Below are 17,502 nucleotides of genomic sequence, written 5' to 3'. Positions count from 1 at the left end.
AGTAAACAGTAAGCAATATGCTATAATTGCTTATGCCAATTAATATCCAAAGTGACTTCATTGTGATATAAATGATATTATAGCGGTCTTTTGTCCTACCCCCGGGTCACCTACCACTCCCCGTTGCATACTGCAAACAATAAAGTAATAAAGATGTTTTAACCAAGTCTGCTTGCCCCAGGAGTCTTGGGGAAGGTCACCTTTTATATCCTTTATATCAAGGTGCACTTTGTCCATTAAAAAAAAAAAAAAACGACAACTATAAAAGTGCAACTCACTCTATTTGCTAGTTTCATTTATTTTAAACTGTAAATCCCCAAGGTGACCATAATTAATTTTTGTAATTTATCCTCACAATAGAAATATGAACAATGAGCTTTACAGTTGTGGTAAATGAGAAACAATCACTTATGTGGCGGAATTCACAAAGAAAATGTCTGTCATTTGAAGTACAATAAAATATGCAAATTATTTGGATTAGTTGAAGGTTAAAGTGAATTCCTCAGAACCTCTTGAATTCAATGATTACCCTGGACAAAGTAACACTTATTCCACACTTTTGGCCATATTATTCATCCAAGATCACAGTGGCCTTAAGCTATCAAAAGATGGGATTTGTCCCATTACTTGGTCACCTTGCTTGTTTCCTCATGAGGCTAATAAGTAACTGTCTTTTGTTCTAAAATATGGTCATTAATCATTTTACAAACATCAATCAGGAGGTTGTTTCTTTCTATTGTGAAAATTTTTGGGTTTAGGACATGTTTTTCAGGCAAGTGGGACTCAAGAAATGTTACATCTGCAACAGTGCAAGCCATCTGGAAATTTGCTTGCAGGACATGGTATCCAGTCACATATTGTCAAGGGGAGCATGACTTCCTTCAGCCCTTGTTTTGACTCCTAATAGAAATGATTTTCCAATTCCATCTGGTCTTGCACCATATCGTTCATCTGACGGGTGATAGAAAATCCCACTTGGAGAAATTGAAACTCCTGAAACAAGTAGCACATTTCTTTAATGTTATCATTACCAAGCACTAAAAATACCGAACACATAGACTACTGTTGTAGCCTCAATTCATACTATCACATTGATATGGTTCAATAATATTAATTTGAATGTTATGACACGCAGCTTACTAGAATTATGAAGGGAAATTGAATTACTGTTAAAGCTCCATTAAGCTCCCCCTTTAATACCCCCCCGTCCCCCACCCGAACACACACACACAATCCTAAGTGGTCAGAAAAAAACACAAATAAAATATTAAAAGTCTAGAGGAAATAGACAGTTAAGACATTGAGCCATAATAATTTGATCTTTGGTCAGTTAGTAGGGAAATTTGGTTTTTGATATTCAAGCATATCATAAAGCTAACCCTGGTGTAAATGGTGCTTGACAACCAATTTCTTATTCTATCTTGGTGGGGAAACGGAAGTTTCGAAAAATTAATTGAGTCTACCCATGAATTTACAATTTGAAATATGCCACGGCTCTCATTTGAGCCCCATAAGTTACTGAACAAACCTGAAAGCTCTTCAAATAACTCGTTGCCTTTCCCTCAAATTGATGACCTGTTCTTAAATTTTTTTGGTGCAGCAAGAGATTCATCAATATTGTTGTGCATGAAGAACCAGGAGCGAATAAATTATTTCTGACAATGGAAGCCTAACAAGTATGGAATCTTGCTTGTACTTATTACTCCAACCCTAAAAGAGTGCCATTCACTTGACCCCTGATGCAACTTGACATAATTGCACCCATACGGTTCAGGTTCATTCAGGTTTATTCGTTTACTTTGGCATTGACAATATTTTCGGTTCTCCCTATGCACTGTGGACAATCTTCAGAAGCTCCTTCATAGCCTTCTTTTCATTTAAAAACATCAAATCAGACTTTGCATGTGTATAGCTTTCCTTTAATTGGAAGGCATCCTTTTGCTCAGTCAATTTCTCATCATCAATCACAAGATTTGAATGCCTGGTCACATGTTTCACTCTTCATACAATAACTGTAATGCTCCAGAACAGCCCTTAGTTTGAAAGCATTGTTGTACCGCAGCTGCATGGAAAGACCAGAAACAATACTGAACTTAGTCAGTGTCTTGAAGAAATGGTTGTGTAGATTCTGGTTATCAATGCCATTTTTAATGCCATTTTCAACTTCATTCACATCTCGTTTTAACCAGTCGCTTTTCAAATCATCACCATTGGTAGTTACATTAACATCCTTCTTTTTTGTTTTTCTTTTACCACCGAGGGACCTTCGTGAAGATCGCATATTACGAAAGTTTTTCAGAGGTATAGGAGACGTGCTTGTTGCTTTTAGAGGAGACAGGATTCCTTTCTTATGCCATGTTTGCATTTTTTGTGTCCCTGTTAAGCTTACAAGTTTTGCCTTAAGTTCGTTAAAGTGATTTAGGTACATCAAGAGAGCGATTATGTGGCAACAGATTCCACATTTTTCAATTGCACATGTGCAGTGACTTGCCCCAGTCCCTCACGATATGAGATCTGGCAATGCACTTCAATTGCACAATCACATGGCAGTGACATGATTGGCCTTTTCAGGGATTAAACAATATTGTACCTAATTTTTCCAATTAACAAATAAAGAAGCCTCGACTGTGCTCTGTTCTGTTGTAAAGCACGCAGGAAGCGGTAGAGCACAAAAGGAGTGTAGAGGAAAACTCGAGACGTAGTAGAGTGTTTTCCTCTACTTCTTGAGTGCTCTACCGCTTCCTAAGTGCTTTAAAACAGAACAGAGCACAGTCGAGGCTTCTTTATTTGTTTTATGATAAAGAATCCGATAATTTCCCCACGTATTTGGCTGAATTTTTAAACCAAACTTTATTTTCCAAACGAACAAAAGTGGCGTCAGCCGTGCACTGTTCTCAGATAAAGCACGCTAAAATAAGCCAATCACAATCCTTGTTAGAATTGTTCAAATAATTTGATTGGCTAACGAAGCGACAGCTGTCAATCACAAACTGGACTTCGGCTAAGCTTTCAGTTTCGAGTAGTTTGAGCGGCTTTCGAGAGAAGAACGATGCCTTCGAAGTTCGCTTTTAAGTTAATGTTTGAATACGGATCTAAAGGCAGGTGAAGGTTTATAGTCCAGAGGAATCCGGCCGTATTGTGGCCCATGAAAACGTTCACTTTGCTATTGGAAATTACGAAAAACGGAGCTCAAAGCTTGCGGATGAAAATGCGAAATGCCGAGTTGAATTTGAAAGGAGCTACAGTTATTTACGGCTTGTAGCCATATGCAGCAAGATTGCCCAACTAGTGTAAAAGTTAGAAAGACTAAACGGCTCCCACTGGTTCTACTCCGAGCACAGAAGAGAATATCAGAGCAAGCTTTGCACTGCCCACTCGTCGGTTCACTTCGCTGAGATGACCGAAGAACGAGCGTTACTACACTGCATGTAAGTGTTGTTTGAGCAATTGAGGGTTTTTACAAAAATAAAGCTTCTCATCATAAACAGAGACAGTTCAATTGTTGTTTTCTGTCGTTGTTTTACTTCTTAAGTATAATTTCTGCCTTCGTAACAAATATAATGTCTTTTGTCGACGCACTGTTTAGGTTGAATTTGTTTATTTCGTTACGTGCTTTGTCGGCGGGAATCTAGCAAAACTTGTTATTTTAGTACAGTTTTAACACTACTGTTGCTAACAATGGTCTCTGTGGGACTACAGACAAATAGCTCGTTTCCATTGGGTTTGTCTGAATCACAGGGGATGTTTAATTTGGGGCAAATTTGTCAAAATTCCGACGCAAAAATTTGAAAGCCAACTTACCGTCATCAACCCGTGCTTTGTTCCCTGATAAAGCACGCTCTTTCTGGCAATCAGAGCGCGCGTTATATGGAAACTTTATTATAAATACGAATAGTCGAAAAATGAAGTAGAGTCTAGAAAGTAAATTTAACAAAGCCTGCAAGGATTACAGATCCTAGACTGATTGAGGGTTTTGTTTGTTTTATTCAATCAGCACATACTTAGTATAAGCTTTAGCTGACAAGGATAGTACAAATGTGAAATGATATTTCCACAACTCTGGTTACCTTTGTACTATCTAGTAGAACCACAACCTGCATGCCTCTTGTAAGATTTGTGTAAAACAGAACCAATAAATTGTAACCATTTTAGCGTTCTGTAAACAGAATGGAAGTAGAAATAGATAAATTAATTAATTATCAGTTAAGGAATACTTAGCAGTCGAAGCTCTCATAAGCGACCCCCTTGGAAATTCAAAAAAGTTGTTGTAAGTAGAACTGGTCGCTTACAAGAATGAGCTTTTGTAAGTGACCGCATGGTAAAACAATAGAGGGTGGTCGCTTACAAGAACTTCAGAAACTCATTAATAATTCATAAAGAAAAACAAAAGAAATTAATGTTTAATGAGTGTCTTTATATCTGATAAAGACACTTTAAATCTGAATCTAAATACAAATACAATACTGCATTGTACAAGATCTTTATAAACGAACCATTACTGCAGCGTGCAGTTTCATTAAAGCATTGATTTATAAGTAAAAGCCGAGACTCTGAGTGGTCGCTTACAGGAGCTCAAAAACAAAGGAAAAATCCAGTTGGGTAATCCCAAAAGTGGTCATAGTCGCTTATACGGTAGTGGTCGCTCACGAGATCTTTTCACTGCAAAGTTTAAGTCACATTTCAAACAGGGTTTCACAGATCATAACTAGAGCTGGTCGCTTACAAAAGTGGTTGCAAGGAGAGCTTTGACTGTGCCACATTACTGTAACTAACATAACAGCCGCATAATTTGTTATAAACTACACCTAGATTCTAACCTGCAACCTAGAGAAATTTGATCAGGCATCATATTATGAACTTTAAAACCCAACACTTAAGTACATTATATATGGGAGTAGACTCTTTTTCCTTTATGTTCTGAAGATACTAATTCATACATTGAATCACTTACTCTGTACTGATGTACTTCTACTCTGTACTGATATACTGAATATAAAACAGTTTTGCTGTTCTATACATTTTAACGATTCTGTGGTTATTTTATGAAAGGCCGGGCCATGGAATAACCGTACGATCGAGTATTATTTGATGGCTCGTGTATTTAAGCGATGTACAAAAACGTTCAGATTTCGCTTCCACTTTGCTGAGAATCAAATTGTAATTGGTCAGTGTAAAACGCAGACTGCACACTGCAGACTGTAGACCGGGGTAAAATGTGAACTTAAGGTAAAATGCAGACTGCAGACTACTGACTTCATAGGCATATATTTTATTATTATTTCCATTATTGGGTGCTGACCGTAAACATGATTATTCAGGCTAATGTAGTGAAAGTCTGCACTCCAGTTAGCCAAAATAGCGTTCTGGTTAGACTGAATATCATTCCCTCTTTAATGAGCCTAAAAAATGCCCGGCCCCGGTTAGCCTGTTTACGGTCAGCTCTCAATGGTGGAAATAGTAACACGTTTTGAAGTGAAGAAGTCTATAGTCTGCTCTTTGCACTTTTATCGAATCATCTATGAATGGAATAGACTGCCAAGTCAAGTTAGAAATGCTGACCAAATATCTCTTTTTTAAAAAAAAAAAAAAAAAAAAAAAAAAAAAGATTAGAATTTTTCTTGGAATACTTTGAAAATTTTTGTTTTTTTGGTTTACCTAGGTTTTTTTTTTAGCATACTGTACATATGTATATATATTGAGTTTAACGTTTTGTTCATGGTTGTTTCACTAGTATGGCGCCTCAGTGTTTTTGCTCACGGCTCCATCTCCCGTTTCTATATTTTCAATCATTATTTTTGCACGGAGTAAATGTAATAAATCCAAATCTAAATCTAACCCTGGTCCGCCGCCTGGATTTTTCTGCATTCTCTCCCCCCCACCAGGCGAGTCGTCCCCAGTCTGTTGTCTGAGGTCCGCAGTTTGCGTTTTACACTGACCGAATCAAAAACCTAGTGTAAAATAAGCTTACTTACACTGTAAAACTGTAGTCAACCCTTGAAGGAAAAAAACTATCAACAATGAAAAATGAGAAACAGAAATATCAGATGGCTCAACTCTTAAATCTCTTCAAGCTGCCTTCTTGTGTCAACATCTCCTGGCTTTCAACTTCGAATTCTCCAGCTGTAGGTTCGTGTACGCGTTGCTTATGTACAAAAACATCTGACATACTTCTAACTGAGCACGAAATGTTCCGATTCCTAATTAATAAAGAAGGAAAATCACTTGAGGCCTGAAAACCCTGTTCAAAGTGGTTAAGGTAATTCCCCTGAAATAAAACTGCCAATAGATTTTTGTTCAAACCTTGTCCACCACAAATTATGCGCAGTAAGGATGCGTAATGCAAATGTGAGGAATCACCTTAACTCTGATGTGTTTTCCAGGAAATGGCGTATCAATGTTTTGTTCTCAGTGCTTCTCGGCTCCTGTCGAGTGGGGAGAATCCGCTGAGCGATGTGGGTGCAGGCTTGGCTACGTGATTTACGGCGGATTTTTATAACGAACATTCGAAGAGACCAAGAGAGTGCTAGCCTCCCACGCAGAAACTCTTAGGGTTCGTCCTAAAAGCGTCTGCATGGGAGGCTAAGAGAGTGCTTGCCAACTTAAAAGCGATTGATCCATGTTCAGTATGACGGACCCGATAAGCTATCGGGTCCGAAAAGTTACCAGGTCTTTCGAGAAACAGGCCCCAGATTTCCCCAGATTACAACAAGTTAACCTGACATGTGCCCGCGATCCAATCGAAAAACCCGCACTTGGACAGCGGTCAACTTAAAAAAGCTTACCTCGGTAGACTCTAAGCCTGAGCCCGCGATATGGTCACCACCTGATACTGGTCAGCAGATACCTTGTTTTGACGGATGTCATTTGACCTAAACATGGATGTTCAGTATAAAATATGTACGCTGTAAACCAAGCCTCAATCGACGTATTAGCTTGATTATGGCCGCCATATTTTGCAACGTTGTCGTCGTTAGGCGCGTGTGCCCGCGATCCACGCTGCTAGCCATGTTGACCATGGAAAAAGAGTTGCTTGGTTTTATATTTCTATGCATACATGTGGTTCTCATTCTATAGTTATGGGGCTCCACTTGGCGACCCTTCGGGCCGCCGGAGCTCCGCTTTTATTCTACAAGGGCCAGGGAAAAGCCTAAGCTGACTACCAAAGTCAACAAACTTGAATACAAACCGGGAGAAAACAGCAGGTGTGAGGACTGTCACAGAGCTGTGCTTTGCTCTCTGCACGATCTGAGATTGGCTCACTAGTTCTATTTTGTAAATAATAACAGCGAACCATCTATCTCCAGTTGTGTCAAACCATTGTGTCAAACCGTTGCCGTTATTCCGCTTAATTGGTTTTCGAGTCGATATAATATTTTGTTTGCAAAGGAAATCGAACTACTCTCTACGACTTTTTATTCACCATTTTTGGCATAAATGCATAAATGGCCCTAAATAATGACATGATGCTCAGAGGGAAAACAGGCTTACTTCTACATGTACTCTCTCTCATGCGTGTTGTGTGACTCAATTTTTGGGGTCTTATGCATTTCATGCATACAGACTCCTAAGTCAGAGGCAGATCTTGATTGTCAGTCAGTCAGTCTGTCACTTTGAGGACGAGATGACACGTAACAGACCTCGGGAGTATAAATAGTCTGGCAGGTAGAGTGGGTACTAGTAATTGCGAGTTAGGTCGACCATTGCTTCTGTGTGGCGTTGTTGTTGTGTAATTGCAGCCGTTTTACCTGTTTTGTGAAAATGTAGAGGAGCTTTCCCTCGCAAATTAGTTGTAATTGTTCAAGGTAAGTTATTTCTTTCTCAACATCGCTCTGTCGTGCTGTTTACGATTTCATTTCGACAATTAACTGCACTGCCTTATGTCTGCCTTGGTTGTTCTTTGTTATTTCATTTAGGTTTTGGAGTGAGTTTCCTCGGCGATACGGGAGTTGTTTGCTCACGCAAGCCAACATATCTAGACTCGGCTTGTGTTTAGTGCGGATTGCACTGAAACTAATCCGCTTTCGCAAGCCCACATTCATTGGCTTGAAATCCGGTGCGGGTTTACACCACAAGCCAGCTAACAGGGTTGTCGAAATAAGCCGGCGATCGGCGCAATTTCTCGAAACCTGCGCCGCTTACTCCGAATGCTAGTAGGTTAGTCCTGAGCATTATATCGGAGGAATAAAATGGAAATAAAATTGTTCAGTTATAGTTTTGTTTGAACCCAAATTGGGTCGGAGGGAATTAAGTATTCTGCTGAAAAAGTGCGTGACACGAATCGAAACTGATTTATAATTAGCTGTAAATTGTTCTACACCTCAGCGCATCATTTTCTGAAGCGAAAATACGGGATAAAGTGTCTTAGAATAGTCTGGTAAAAGTTGAGTTTTCGTCCTGTTCAAATGACACTGTAATAAATAGGACTGTAGTGTTTTTTTTTTTTTTTTTCCTCCAGTTAAGTGCTACTGTAATGAGAGGAGTAGATTTATTTACACAAGTATTAACATTTAAGGCTGTCGGCGGGAAACTGGCTTATCCGTCATAAAACTGCAGAATTACTTCAGTCTACACTATCCCTCACTTTAATGGAAATAAATATACTCCTTTGTAGTTTTTGAAGCGATATACTAATTTTCTAAATTTATAAACACACAAAAATGATACAATACAACCTTGTCAATCATCTGGTAAACACAGAATATTTAATTTAGAAGCAAAGTCCCGACGAGATGGTTATCAGACAACGCGTGCGTGTCAAATACGTTCGCTACCAAAAAAAAAGCCTAAAATTCGGAGCATGCGGTTAAAATATGAAAGAAACTTGAAATAACCTTATTTTCAAATTAAATTTCATACGAGATAAAGCCAAGAAATCGCCAAAATATCGAACATTTCAAAGCCGTGGATTTCTGTGAGCATAATTGCCAAATTTATCGGCCAGGGAAGCCCCTGCTGTAGTAAAATGATAATTTCTTTTTTAGGCTCTTGATGAGATTTTATTCTCACTGGGTTTTTAAGTTTGAAAAAAAGACATTTGTATAATAGTACACTTTGTGAAATAAGTCCAAGAAGAAAAAGTTGAAGAGGTATTTTTTATTGCCTCCTTATGCACAAAATACAAATACAATATTACAGTAGAGATACAATACACACAAATATGACACATACTTTATTGCAACTGCCTACAAGGGTTTTTCAGTTACAAGACTACATAACTATCATACTAAAATAACTAAAACAATAACCAAATCACTAAGGCAATAAATATGCATTAAAAAATTAGAGACATACAATGGATTGAATTTACTTTTTACAAATCCATAGATTAATCAGAAAAACGTAGATAAACAATTCTTTTTCTTAAAACGTTGACAGAGTCTGAAGATTTAACATCGTCTCTTATATTATTCCAGAACCTAGCACCACGTTAGGTGAAGGACCGCTGTCCGGTGGTTCGACGGCGCCTTGAAATGTTCGGTTGACCGCGTTGTTTTGTATTTCTGGTGTGACCTTGTGAGCTTAGAGTAAATTTCTCAATTAAGTACCCAGGGAAGAGTTTATGAACACATTTAAAGACCACCAGTGTCTACAGGAAACCAACAGATACTGATCAGTACCTAGCGTATGATTCACACCACCCTCAGTCAGTAACGCGCGGTATTGTGAAGTGTCTGTACGACCGGGCTAAACGTCTCGTCACCAAACCATCAGTAATCGCTGGAGAGAAGAAACATCTGTCATCTGTACTTGTTTCTAACGGATATCCCTCCTCTCTTGTACAGAAGATCACAAAGGCACGAACAACCCCAAGAAGAGAGCCTGTCGCGGAATTTAAATCCACCGCCGTTTTACCTTATGTCCAAGGAGTTTCGGAGTCTCTCCGCCGCTGCCTAGAACAACAAGGCATTCGCACCGTCTTTTAAGTCCGACACGACACTTCGGTCACACTTAGTGCGACCAAAGGACACCGTCAACCCGACTAAACAAGATAGTGTTGTCTACGGGATTCCCTGTGAGTGCGGCAAAGTCTACATCGGGGAAACAGGGAGATCTATGCAGAAGAGGATCAAAGAACACGACAGGGATATACGACTCGCCCGTACCCAGACCTCCGCCGTTTCTGAACACACCCACGAGACCGGCCACTATCCTATCTGGAATGAGGTCAAGTTTATTGATCGAGATCCTCACTGGTACACACGTAGGGTCAAGGAAGCTATTCACATAAGACTTCACCCTAACAACATCAACAGGGATAGTGGAATTGAAATTCCTAAAGCATGGATACCCACGATCAAGAAACACAACAACAGGAGAACGGTACAACAGCGGACCACTGAGGGGAACAGCTACTCGCCGGAACAATGGAACAATAGGAGGATCGAAATGCACCAATCACAGCCGACCTTTGTGATATAAATGATACCGTGCAATCAGTCGACCTTATCGCCTGAAGAAGACTAGCAGTAAGCAGTCGAAACGTCGCGATCTACATCTCAAGTGACTACATCGTGAGACAAACGATAATACACTTTATTATTGCATCCACCACGATGAACAACAACAACCTTTTCCTCTACATTTAAAGATCATTACGGCATTCTTCAAGTAAAGTCTGTCATTAGCAGGCAGCCAATTTAGGGATACCATGTGCGAAGTAACGGTGCAAGTGTAATTTACATTGTATCAAGAAAAAAACAAAACGCTAGTAAGGCAGGTGAAACTTAAATGAAAAATTTCTACTTATTATTGAAATCTTCTTCTTGTCTGTTTTTAGAGCGATTTGCTTGAGTGAGTCAATCCTCCCTAACCTTTTTGCCGTGACGTTTATACGAACACTGGATTGGAGAATAACAATAATTAAGAGTGGGAAAATCATCAACAAATGTACACAATGTTAGCTGAAAGAAGCCCCACATTGCATCTCGGGGAATTACTTTGCAAACATTTTCCCAGTGGGAGGGGGCGACCCCATCCCATACTCTCCCCGAACGATGCACAGTGCGCGTCTTAATTTGTCCAGCCGCTTCGCGGCATGTTTTTCACGCAAACCTTAACCGCCTACTTTTTGGATGGCACCCGCTACTCAAAAAAAAAGACAACAACAGCAACAACTGACAACCTTACGGTGCTCAGTTGTTGATGTTGTTGTGTATTTAAACAGGCTTAGTCATTGCAGCAGGAAAACCTCTTGACACTACATGTACAAGTTCACTTGACATGTGTAAAGAGTGCCAAGTTTAGAGAGTTAAAACTCAGATGGGACATTACACAGAATACGACTAAATTGAGAGATTGTTGTTGTGTTACGTCCCATTAGGACTAAGAGCTAAATAGGTAATTATTATTAGAGGATAAAGTAAGTAAGTAAGTAAGTAAACATACATTTCGAACTTAAAAATTGTAACGACTTGTTATGTCTACTTTCTCGCTTGTAACAACTCCCAGATACCGACATTTGAAAACAGCATTCCAACCGAAAGGAATAAGACTAAGCATAAGACCCCAAGTACGCATTGCGGACCTATTTCTGAAATAGCGTTATGCGTGATGTGCTCACGCCGACTAAACATGGCGACGTTTGACAACTGAGACTTCTTATCCAGCGGCGACAAACGAGAGTTTTTTTCGTTCCTTGAGTGACTGCGACACCACCGTTTAGAGACTTGAAAGTTTTCTGTGGGCTGATGGTCGAGGTAAACGTTTTTTCGTCAAGCTGCGTCTTGTATTTTATCCTGTCTCCGATACTTCCGCATGCAGGTACGTTTCAGTGATTCAGTATCTATTCGGCATCTGTTTCATTTGCTGCATGAACTGAAAATAGAATGGTGTTGGTGACAAACATGGACAAATTACGTTTGTTAAACTTGAAGTCTGATCACAAATAAGTTTAATATAAGCATAGAATTATATAAAGGAATACATGTTTTCAGATAGTTGTCCGAAGCCCATATTCATAGTAAAGACAGTAAATAATGTGACCTCACGCGAACACGTTCCTAACGGTTAGTCGTTCTTAAACGGATAGCCGTTTGGAATCCGTTCATTAGCCGTTCGAACGGGCTGAGATACCGTTCGAACGGCTCGAGCTATCCGTTCAAGAGCATTGACATCCGTTCGAACGGCTCGAGCTATCCGTTTGAAAAACATTGTCATCCGTTCGAACGGCCGGGCTATTCATTTAGTAAACTTTGCCATCCGTTCGAACGGCTCGAGCTATCTGTTCTCGGAAGCATAAAATGTCATCCGTCAACAAAATTGGTTAACCGTTCTAACGAACAACTTGCCAAACGTCACGAACTTTGTAAACATGAGTTGTTTGCATGAATGAAGACGGTTTCTTTTTCTGCTCCTTAGTCATCTTTGCTTTTACAACATCCGATTATCGCTACGCAGTATTTTTATTCAAGGCTTAAGTGTTATTCAACAAGTTTTTCCGAAACTGTTTTGATCGCTGACAGTATCCAAATATCAAGTCCCTTTTTTGCTTTTTTGTTTTTGTTTTTGCTTTTTTTGTTTTGTTTTGTTTTTGTTTTTTTGAGGTTTAAAAGACGATATCTCCCGTGGGAATACGCTGTGGCGAACGGAGATATGTTTCCGGCTGTGCAAAAGAGGTCTTCACGGCCATCGTCTTCATTCACCATTTCCCTTTTCTCGGGAAAAAAAAAATCTTTTGACTCAACGATGTGAAGTATAATTTAATAGACAAACTTGATATCAGTGAAATCATCGATATCTTCGCTAGTGAGGATATGAGATTACTTCGATTCATGGAAAATGCGAGCGTACGATTTTTATTCACGAGTTGAGCAGTACAGTCAAACCTGTATTAGGCGGACACCTTCGGGACCCATGCGAGTGTCCGCTGAATACAGGGCGTCCGTTGCAAACAGGTTCCCTCAGAATTTGTCTCAAAAAGGTCATTGATGTCCGTCAGTATCAAAAGACTTTGAAAGGGTCAAACAGCATTCTCGTGAACGGTCGATAACTCTGAAATACCGGATTTTCATAAAACTGACTAGTATATGAGGTAAAACGTATACAGTAACAGTATCTATATTGATCGAAGCATGCGAAGGTTGACAAAATCAAACAAGAACAAAAGTTCTGTAACAACGTAAAAAACAAAACCGAATAATAAAATATCGCATTTCTGTGACAGCCCAGTATGTTGGCAAACTAAAATGACCGATCTACTAAAACCTGGACAAAAAAAAAATTATGCATTTTTTTGCAGTGTCCGTTTGATACAGGTTTCTAACAATAGAAATGACCATAAAAGCAGTGGTGGATCTAGGGGAGGGGCTCGGGGGGCCCGCCCCCCCCCCCCCGTATTTTGGGTAAAAAAAAAAAAGAAGAAATCACAGAAGGAAGAAAAGCCGGCAGGGCAAGCAAAACAAAACCGCTTGCCCCCCCTTAGCTCAAGGTCTGGATCCGGCACTGAAAAGTCAAGTTTAAGGTGTCCGCGTCCACTTAATAGAGGTGTCCATTGAATACAGGTATTTTTTTTACAGTGGAGTGGGAAAAGAAAAATGGGACTTGCACTGCCGGCCCGCTTAAAAGAGTGTGTCCGCTTAATATGTGGTCCGCTCAATACAGGGTTGACTGTATTAGAAAACAAACAAGTGAGCACAGCGAACGAGTGAGTTTTTTGATCCATATCAAGAGTGAATAAAAATCGTACAAAGCATTTTCCATGCTGTAATGTGTTTATTTCATAGGTCGGAGAGTTTTTTTTCGAGTAGCATTTGGTAGACAAAGTACACAAATGGGGCGATGAAAAGCGTGAAAAATAGTTTAAAATCGCTCAACAACAACTAAGTTAACGAAAGCTTATAAAATTTACAAAACTTACTGTGTTTATCATATATGTCTAGAAGCCTGTCGTTTTGAATTCCTGCCTTCTGAACCATTGTCTTCATTGAACCGTTCAGTTTGTTAACGCCAGCAGCGCTGGACTTGAAATGAACCAGCCTTTCTTGCGGGTGAGTCTGCCTTTAAAATAATGTTTACGGCGAGGTAAAAGGGAGCATCGTCTTGATTCCTTTCCTCAGGTCTCTTCATAGCAAAAAACTGTAAGCCGCGACAGGATCTCTTTCAGTTTCGTCGGTCGCGGACATTTCCGGTGGTACAGCTCTGACATCGCTGTAGTCTGATCCAGTTCTAGCTTTTGTCTGTCTTTCATTAAACTCCAAGTACTCCACTCCCCTTGCCGTTTTGTGTAGCTTTACATCTCCCCAGCACATATCACGATGTCCTTTGCACTAACGGAGTCCAAAGTGAAGAGTATTGTTTCGCCAGTGCGAGTCTAAAAGTGCCTCGGGACTACACATACCGAGCAAACCCTTGTCGTACATTACTTTGAACTCTTCGCTCTTCAAAGCTACCGATGCGTTGGGTTTATTCCCTTTTACTTGCCTCTTTAGCTGTTTTTCCTTGGATTTAAGAACTTTTCTGGTTTTCTCAAAGACCAAGTCGTTGATTTTGCTGGCAGAATAGCCCTTTTTCTTCAAGTGTCGTTCGAACCTGGCAATTAAACTTCGAAGCGAAGTTGGCTCGTATTCGGTGCCATCTTTAATGCGGACGGAGATAATAAATTGGCTAACGTATTCATTCAGCTCAACGGCTGAAATGTCTTCAAGTTTCCTGTCTTCGTCCTTTGTTTTCAAATATCTTTCAAGCAATCTGACATCTCGTTCAGTTTTTTGAGCGGTGTTTTTGTTTTCTTGTTCTAAAATAAATTCTTCAACTGAGCAAACTGAAGCAAACCTCCCCTCGACCATTTTTCAAAGCCTGCGGGTTTTTGTGCAACGGCTCTCGGATGACGTTCTCTTAAGTGCGTTCATTCATCATTAGTGAAATTTCGTCGTTTGCGTTGCTGATTGCACGAACGATATTTTTTCACGGTGAAATTTTGTCGTTTGTGTTCCTGATTGGCTACATTTAGAATCAGTACGAATTTTATCCACTATGATTTCGTGGGTAAATCTCAGTACCTATGAAATAAATAGAAAATACGCCATCCGAGTCCCGGATGTGGTTTCGTATGAATTTTACGAGTGGTGTATTTTCCAGTAAAACACTCATGTGTATATAATAAATTGCGTTACACTAAACACGCATTGTCCAGATGTTTGCATAACTTTATTTTGTGAGTGAACGCGGACGACGACGGATTTTGATTTTTCCCCGGCGAAAACGAATTTGCTTTACTCTTAAAAAGCTTAGACTTTCAACACAAAATTAATTTTATTCGAGGTTTTCGATTCAGTCATTTCTCAGATAAGAACCACAATTTGACCTTGCTGTTATTCATTGTTATGTATGTATAATTTCATTCGGAAGTTTTTGATAGCTGTTATTCAGCCGTTCAGCCTTTCACAGCTAGCGGTTCAAAAACAAACTACAGCCATTCAGCCGTTCGACTTCTGCCGTTCAAAACTTTTCGTGAGCCGTTCAGCCGTTTGACCTCATCCGTTCAAAAATTTTCTTCAGCCGTTTAGCCGTTCAATGTGTCCGTTTTGAACGGTTTGTGGGCCCGTTTCTTACCCATTCACTTGCCTTGCGTTCAGCCGTTCGAACGGACACCACGAGGAACGTTTTCGCGTGAGAGGTCACAGTTTAGGCTCAGGTCAAACGTCGAACTTCACATGAGACGAACTACTGTAAATTGCAATTTGAGTCGATCCGAACGGATACAGCTATGGTCGATCCTAATTTGAATTTAGATCGACCAAACGTCGAACTTATCAGGAACTTAATTCGCTCAGTTTAGTCGAGCAGCTTAGTTCGTCTCATGTGAAGTTCGACGTTTAACCAAAGTGTTGCGTTTTATTCTGTGAAATATTGATGTAATTCATTAAAAGGATAAAACCCGGGGATAAAACAAAAGTTTATTTATTTTTATTTTTTTTTTATCTACCGCGAAATCATAATTATTTGTCGTTAGCCGAAATTATGTGAGATTGTTATGGAGAATGCAACAAATTGGATACGCAACGATGATTGTACGAAATTGATATCAAGCTTTGGAGATCATAAATAATAATAATAAATGACATACGAGAGCAGTTTTCCCGGGGGTGGGGTACTCCTTGGATATTTGGTGAGAGTGTACCACACGGATTCCTAAATCTTGGCCCTTACAGACAAATTCGGCTAACACACACGTGTCATTGAATTGGGTGTTTACATTGCGTGAAAACGAGGCTCCCTTAACATTTTCTTTCTTATTGCAGCCGCCTGTATTTGTTTATTCAATAAAGAATAGAAATGGTCAAAATCCTCGAGGAATTTTCCAAAATTTGGCTCAGCGAACGTGGTCTTCGTGGTTCGAGCAAGGCGGAAAAGAATGCTGGAGAGAAAAGCCATAAGTTCTTTAGGGACGGGTATGTTTACGATGTTTATACGTGTCAGCAGTTAGAGGATTTTCATGTCAAGGCACGTTGCTAAAGATCTCTAACAAAAATTAAGGAGCCTCATTTCAGCCGTAATCTTCAGGGAGAGCGATGGCAGGGCAGAAATTTTTAATTAAAGCACGCTCTTTGTGTAAGGGAGGAAGTGGTGGACATTGCAATGATGTATTTGCATTATTGTTCCAGTTGAATGATTATTCATGTTTTAATATCAAAGTGATGCAATCTTTAAAAGACTACTCCAGTCTTGGCGTATTTCGAGAGAAGTTTCTCTGTGTTAATGACAATTGATTTTCTTGTTGCAGTATCCCAGTAAATCTGCATTTTTCTATCTAGATTAGGCAACAGAAATTGTAAAATATTCGTGAATTCACTATGACTGTTAAATCCAGGGAAAAGTGTAATAAATTTGCCCTCTTTCTTTGGGCTGTACATTCGGAAAGAAGGCAGGATACAGAAAAATTATGTAACCGGGGAATTCTAAGATGTTCATCTAATTAACTACAGATTTCATCCTCAAGATGTTTGTGCCTTGCTTTCGAGAAATAATTTCTTCGCCAGTCCTGGTCGAGAACAACGTAACACATTCTCCTTCAGATACTGACGAATCCGTTGCTTCATTTTCTTTTCTACTTTGATTCATCTTTCTGAAGCGTACCTCTTCACCGCTTGTACCTTCTCCTGCTTATCTTTATCCCACGAAAAAAAAGGAACTGCATCGGCCTTCAATCGATTTTTACTAGAGTAAGGATTAGTAAAATCTTCTGATGTAAAGTCTTCGCTGCAGTACTGACGTTGAAATATCGTGGATCTCTTTTCGTTTTCACGATCCAAACGGAGAGCAGACTTTTAAAATTTAACGAAAACCCGTGAAACGACAGATCTTTTCGGTTAGCAGAGCTGTTCTGACAGTCTCCGGTGCAACAAAACCGCGGAATCGTGGCTTATTTTTCTCTAAATGTCACTACGAACGCACTTGTTTTGGTTGTTGTTGTACCCAATTCAAGTCACGTGACACCCGCACGTGAGTTAGCCCAATTTGTCTATTACGTTCTTTTGCATACCCGTTTCAGTTTCACCTCAGATG

The 17,502-nt window shown here is 39.7% G+C and overlaps 2 protein-coding genes across 4 annotated transcripts in view; one reads left to right on the top strand and one right to left on the bottom strand.

Moving 5' to 3' along the window:
- LOC145467315 (protein sidekick-1-like) overlaps positions 1-17,502 on the top strand; it is a 330,055-nt gene that overhangs the window by 250,768 nt on the left and 61,785 nt on the right. For 2 of the 3 annotated variants that reach the window (XM_081450857.1, XM_081450856.1), the window contains exon 1: positions 11,434-11,760. The exons of the other annotated variant lie outside the window; for it this stretch is intronic. In XM_081450857.1, the coding sequence (XP_081306983.1) occupies positions 11,688-11,760 (73 nt within the window). In that variant the 5' untranslated portion in view covers positions 11,434-11,687. Of the gene's footprint in view, positions 1-11,433; positions 11,761-17,502 lie in introns of those variants that run through there. 3 annotated transcript variants of the gene reach the window in all.
- LOC145467461 (uncharacterized) lies at positions 13,830-16,247 on the bottom strand. Its single transcript, XM_081451021.1, has one exon. It carries the CDS (start codon positions 14,781-14,783, stop codon positions 14,265-14,267), a length of 519 nt encoding a protein of 172 aa, XP_081307147.1. The 5' UTR covers positions 14,784-16,247; the 3' UTR covers positions 13,830-14,264.

The sequence above is a fragment of the Orbicella franksi genome, chromosome 14 (genome assembly GCF_964199315.1).
Source record: "Orbicella franksi chromosome 14, jaOrbFran1.1, whole genome shotgun sequence".
NCBI lineage: Eukaryota > Metazoa > Cnidaria > Anthozoa > Scleractinia > Merulinidae > Orbicella > Orbicella franksi.
The sequence above is the reverse complement of the archived record's forward strand: the minus strand, read 5'-3'. Positions and strand labels throughout refer to the sequence as shown.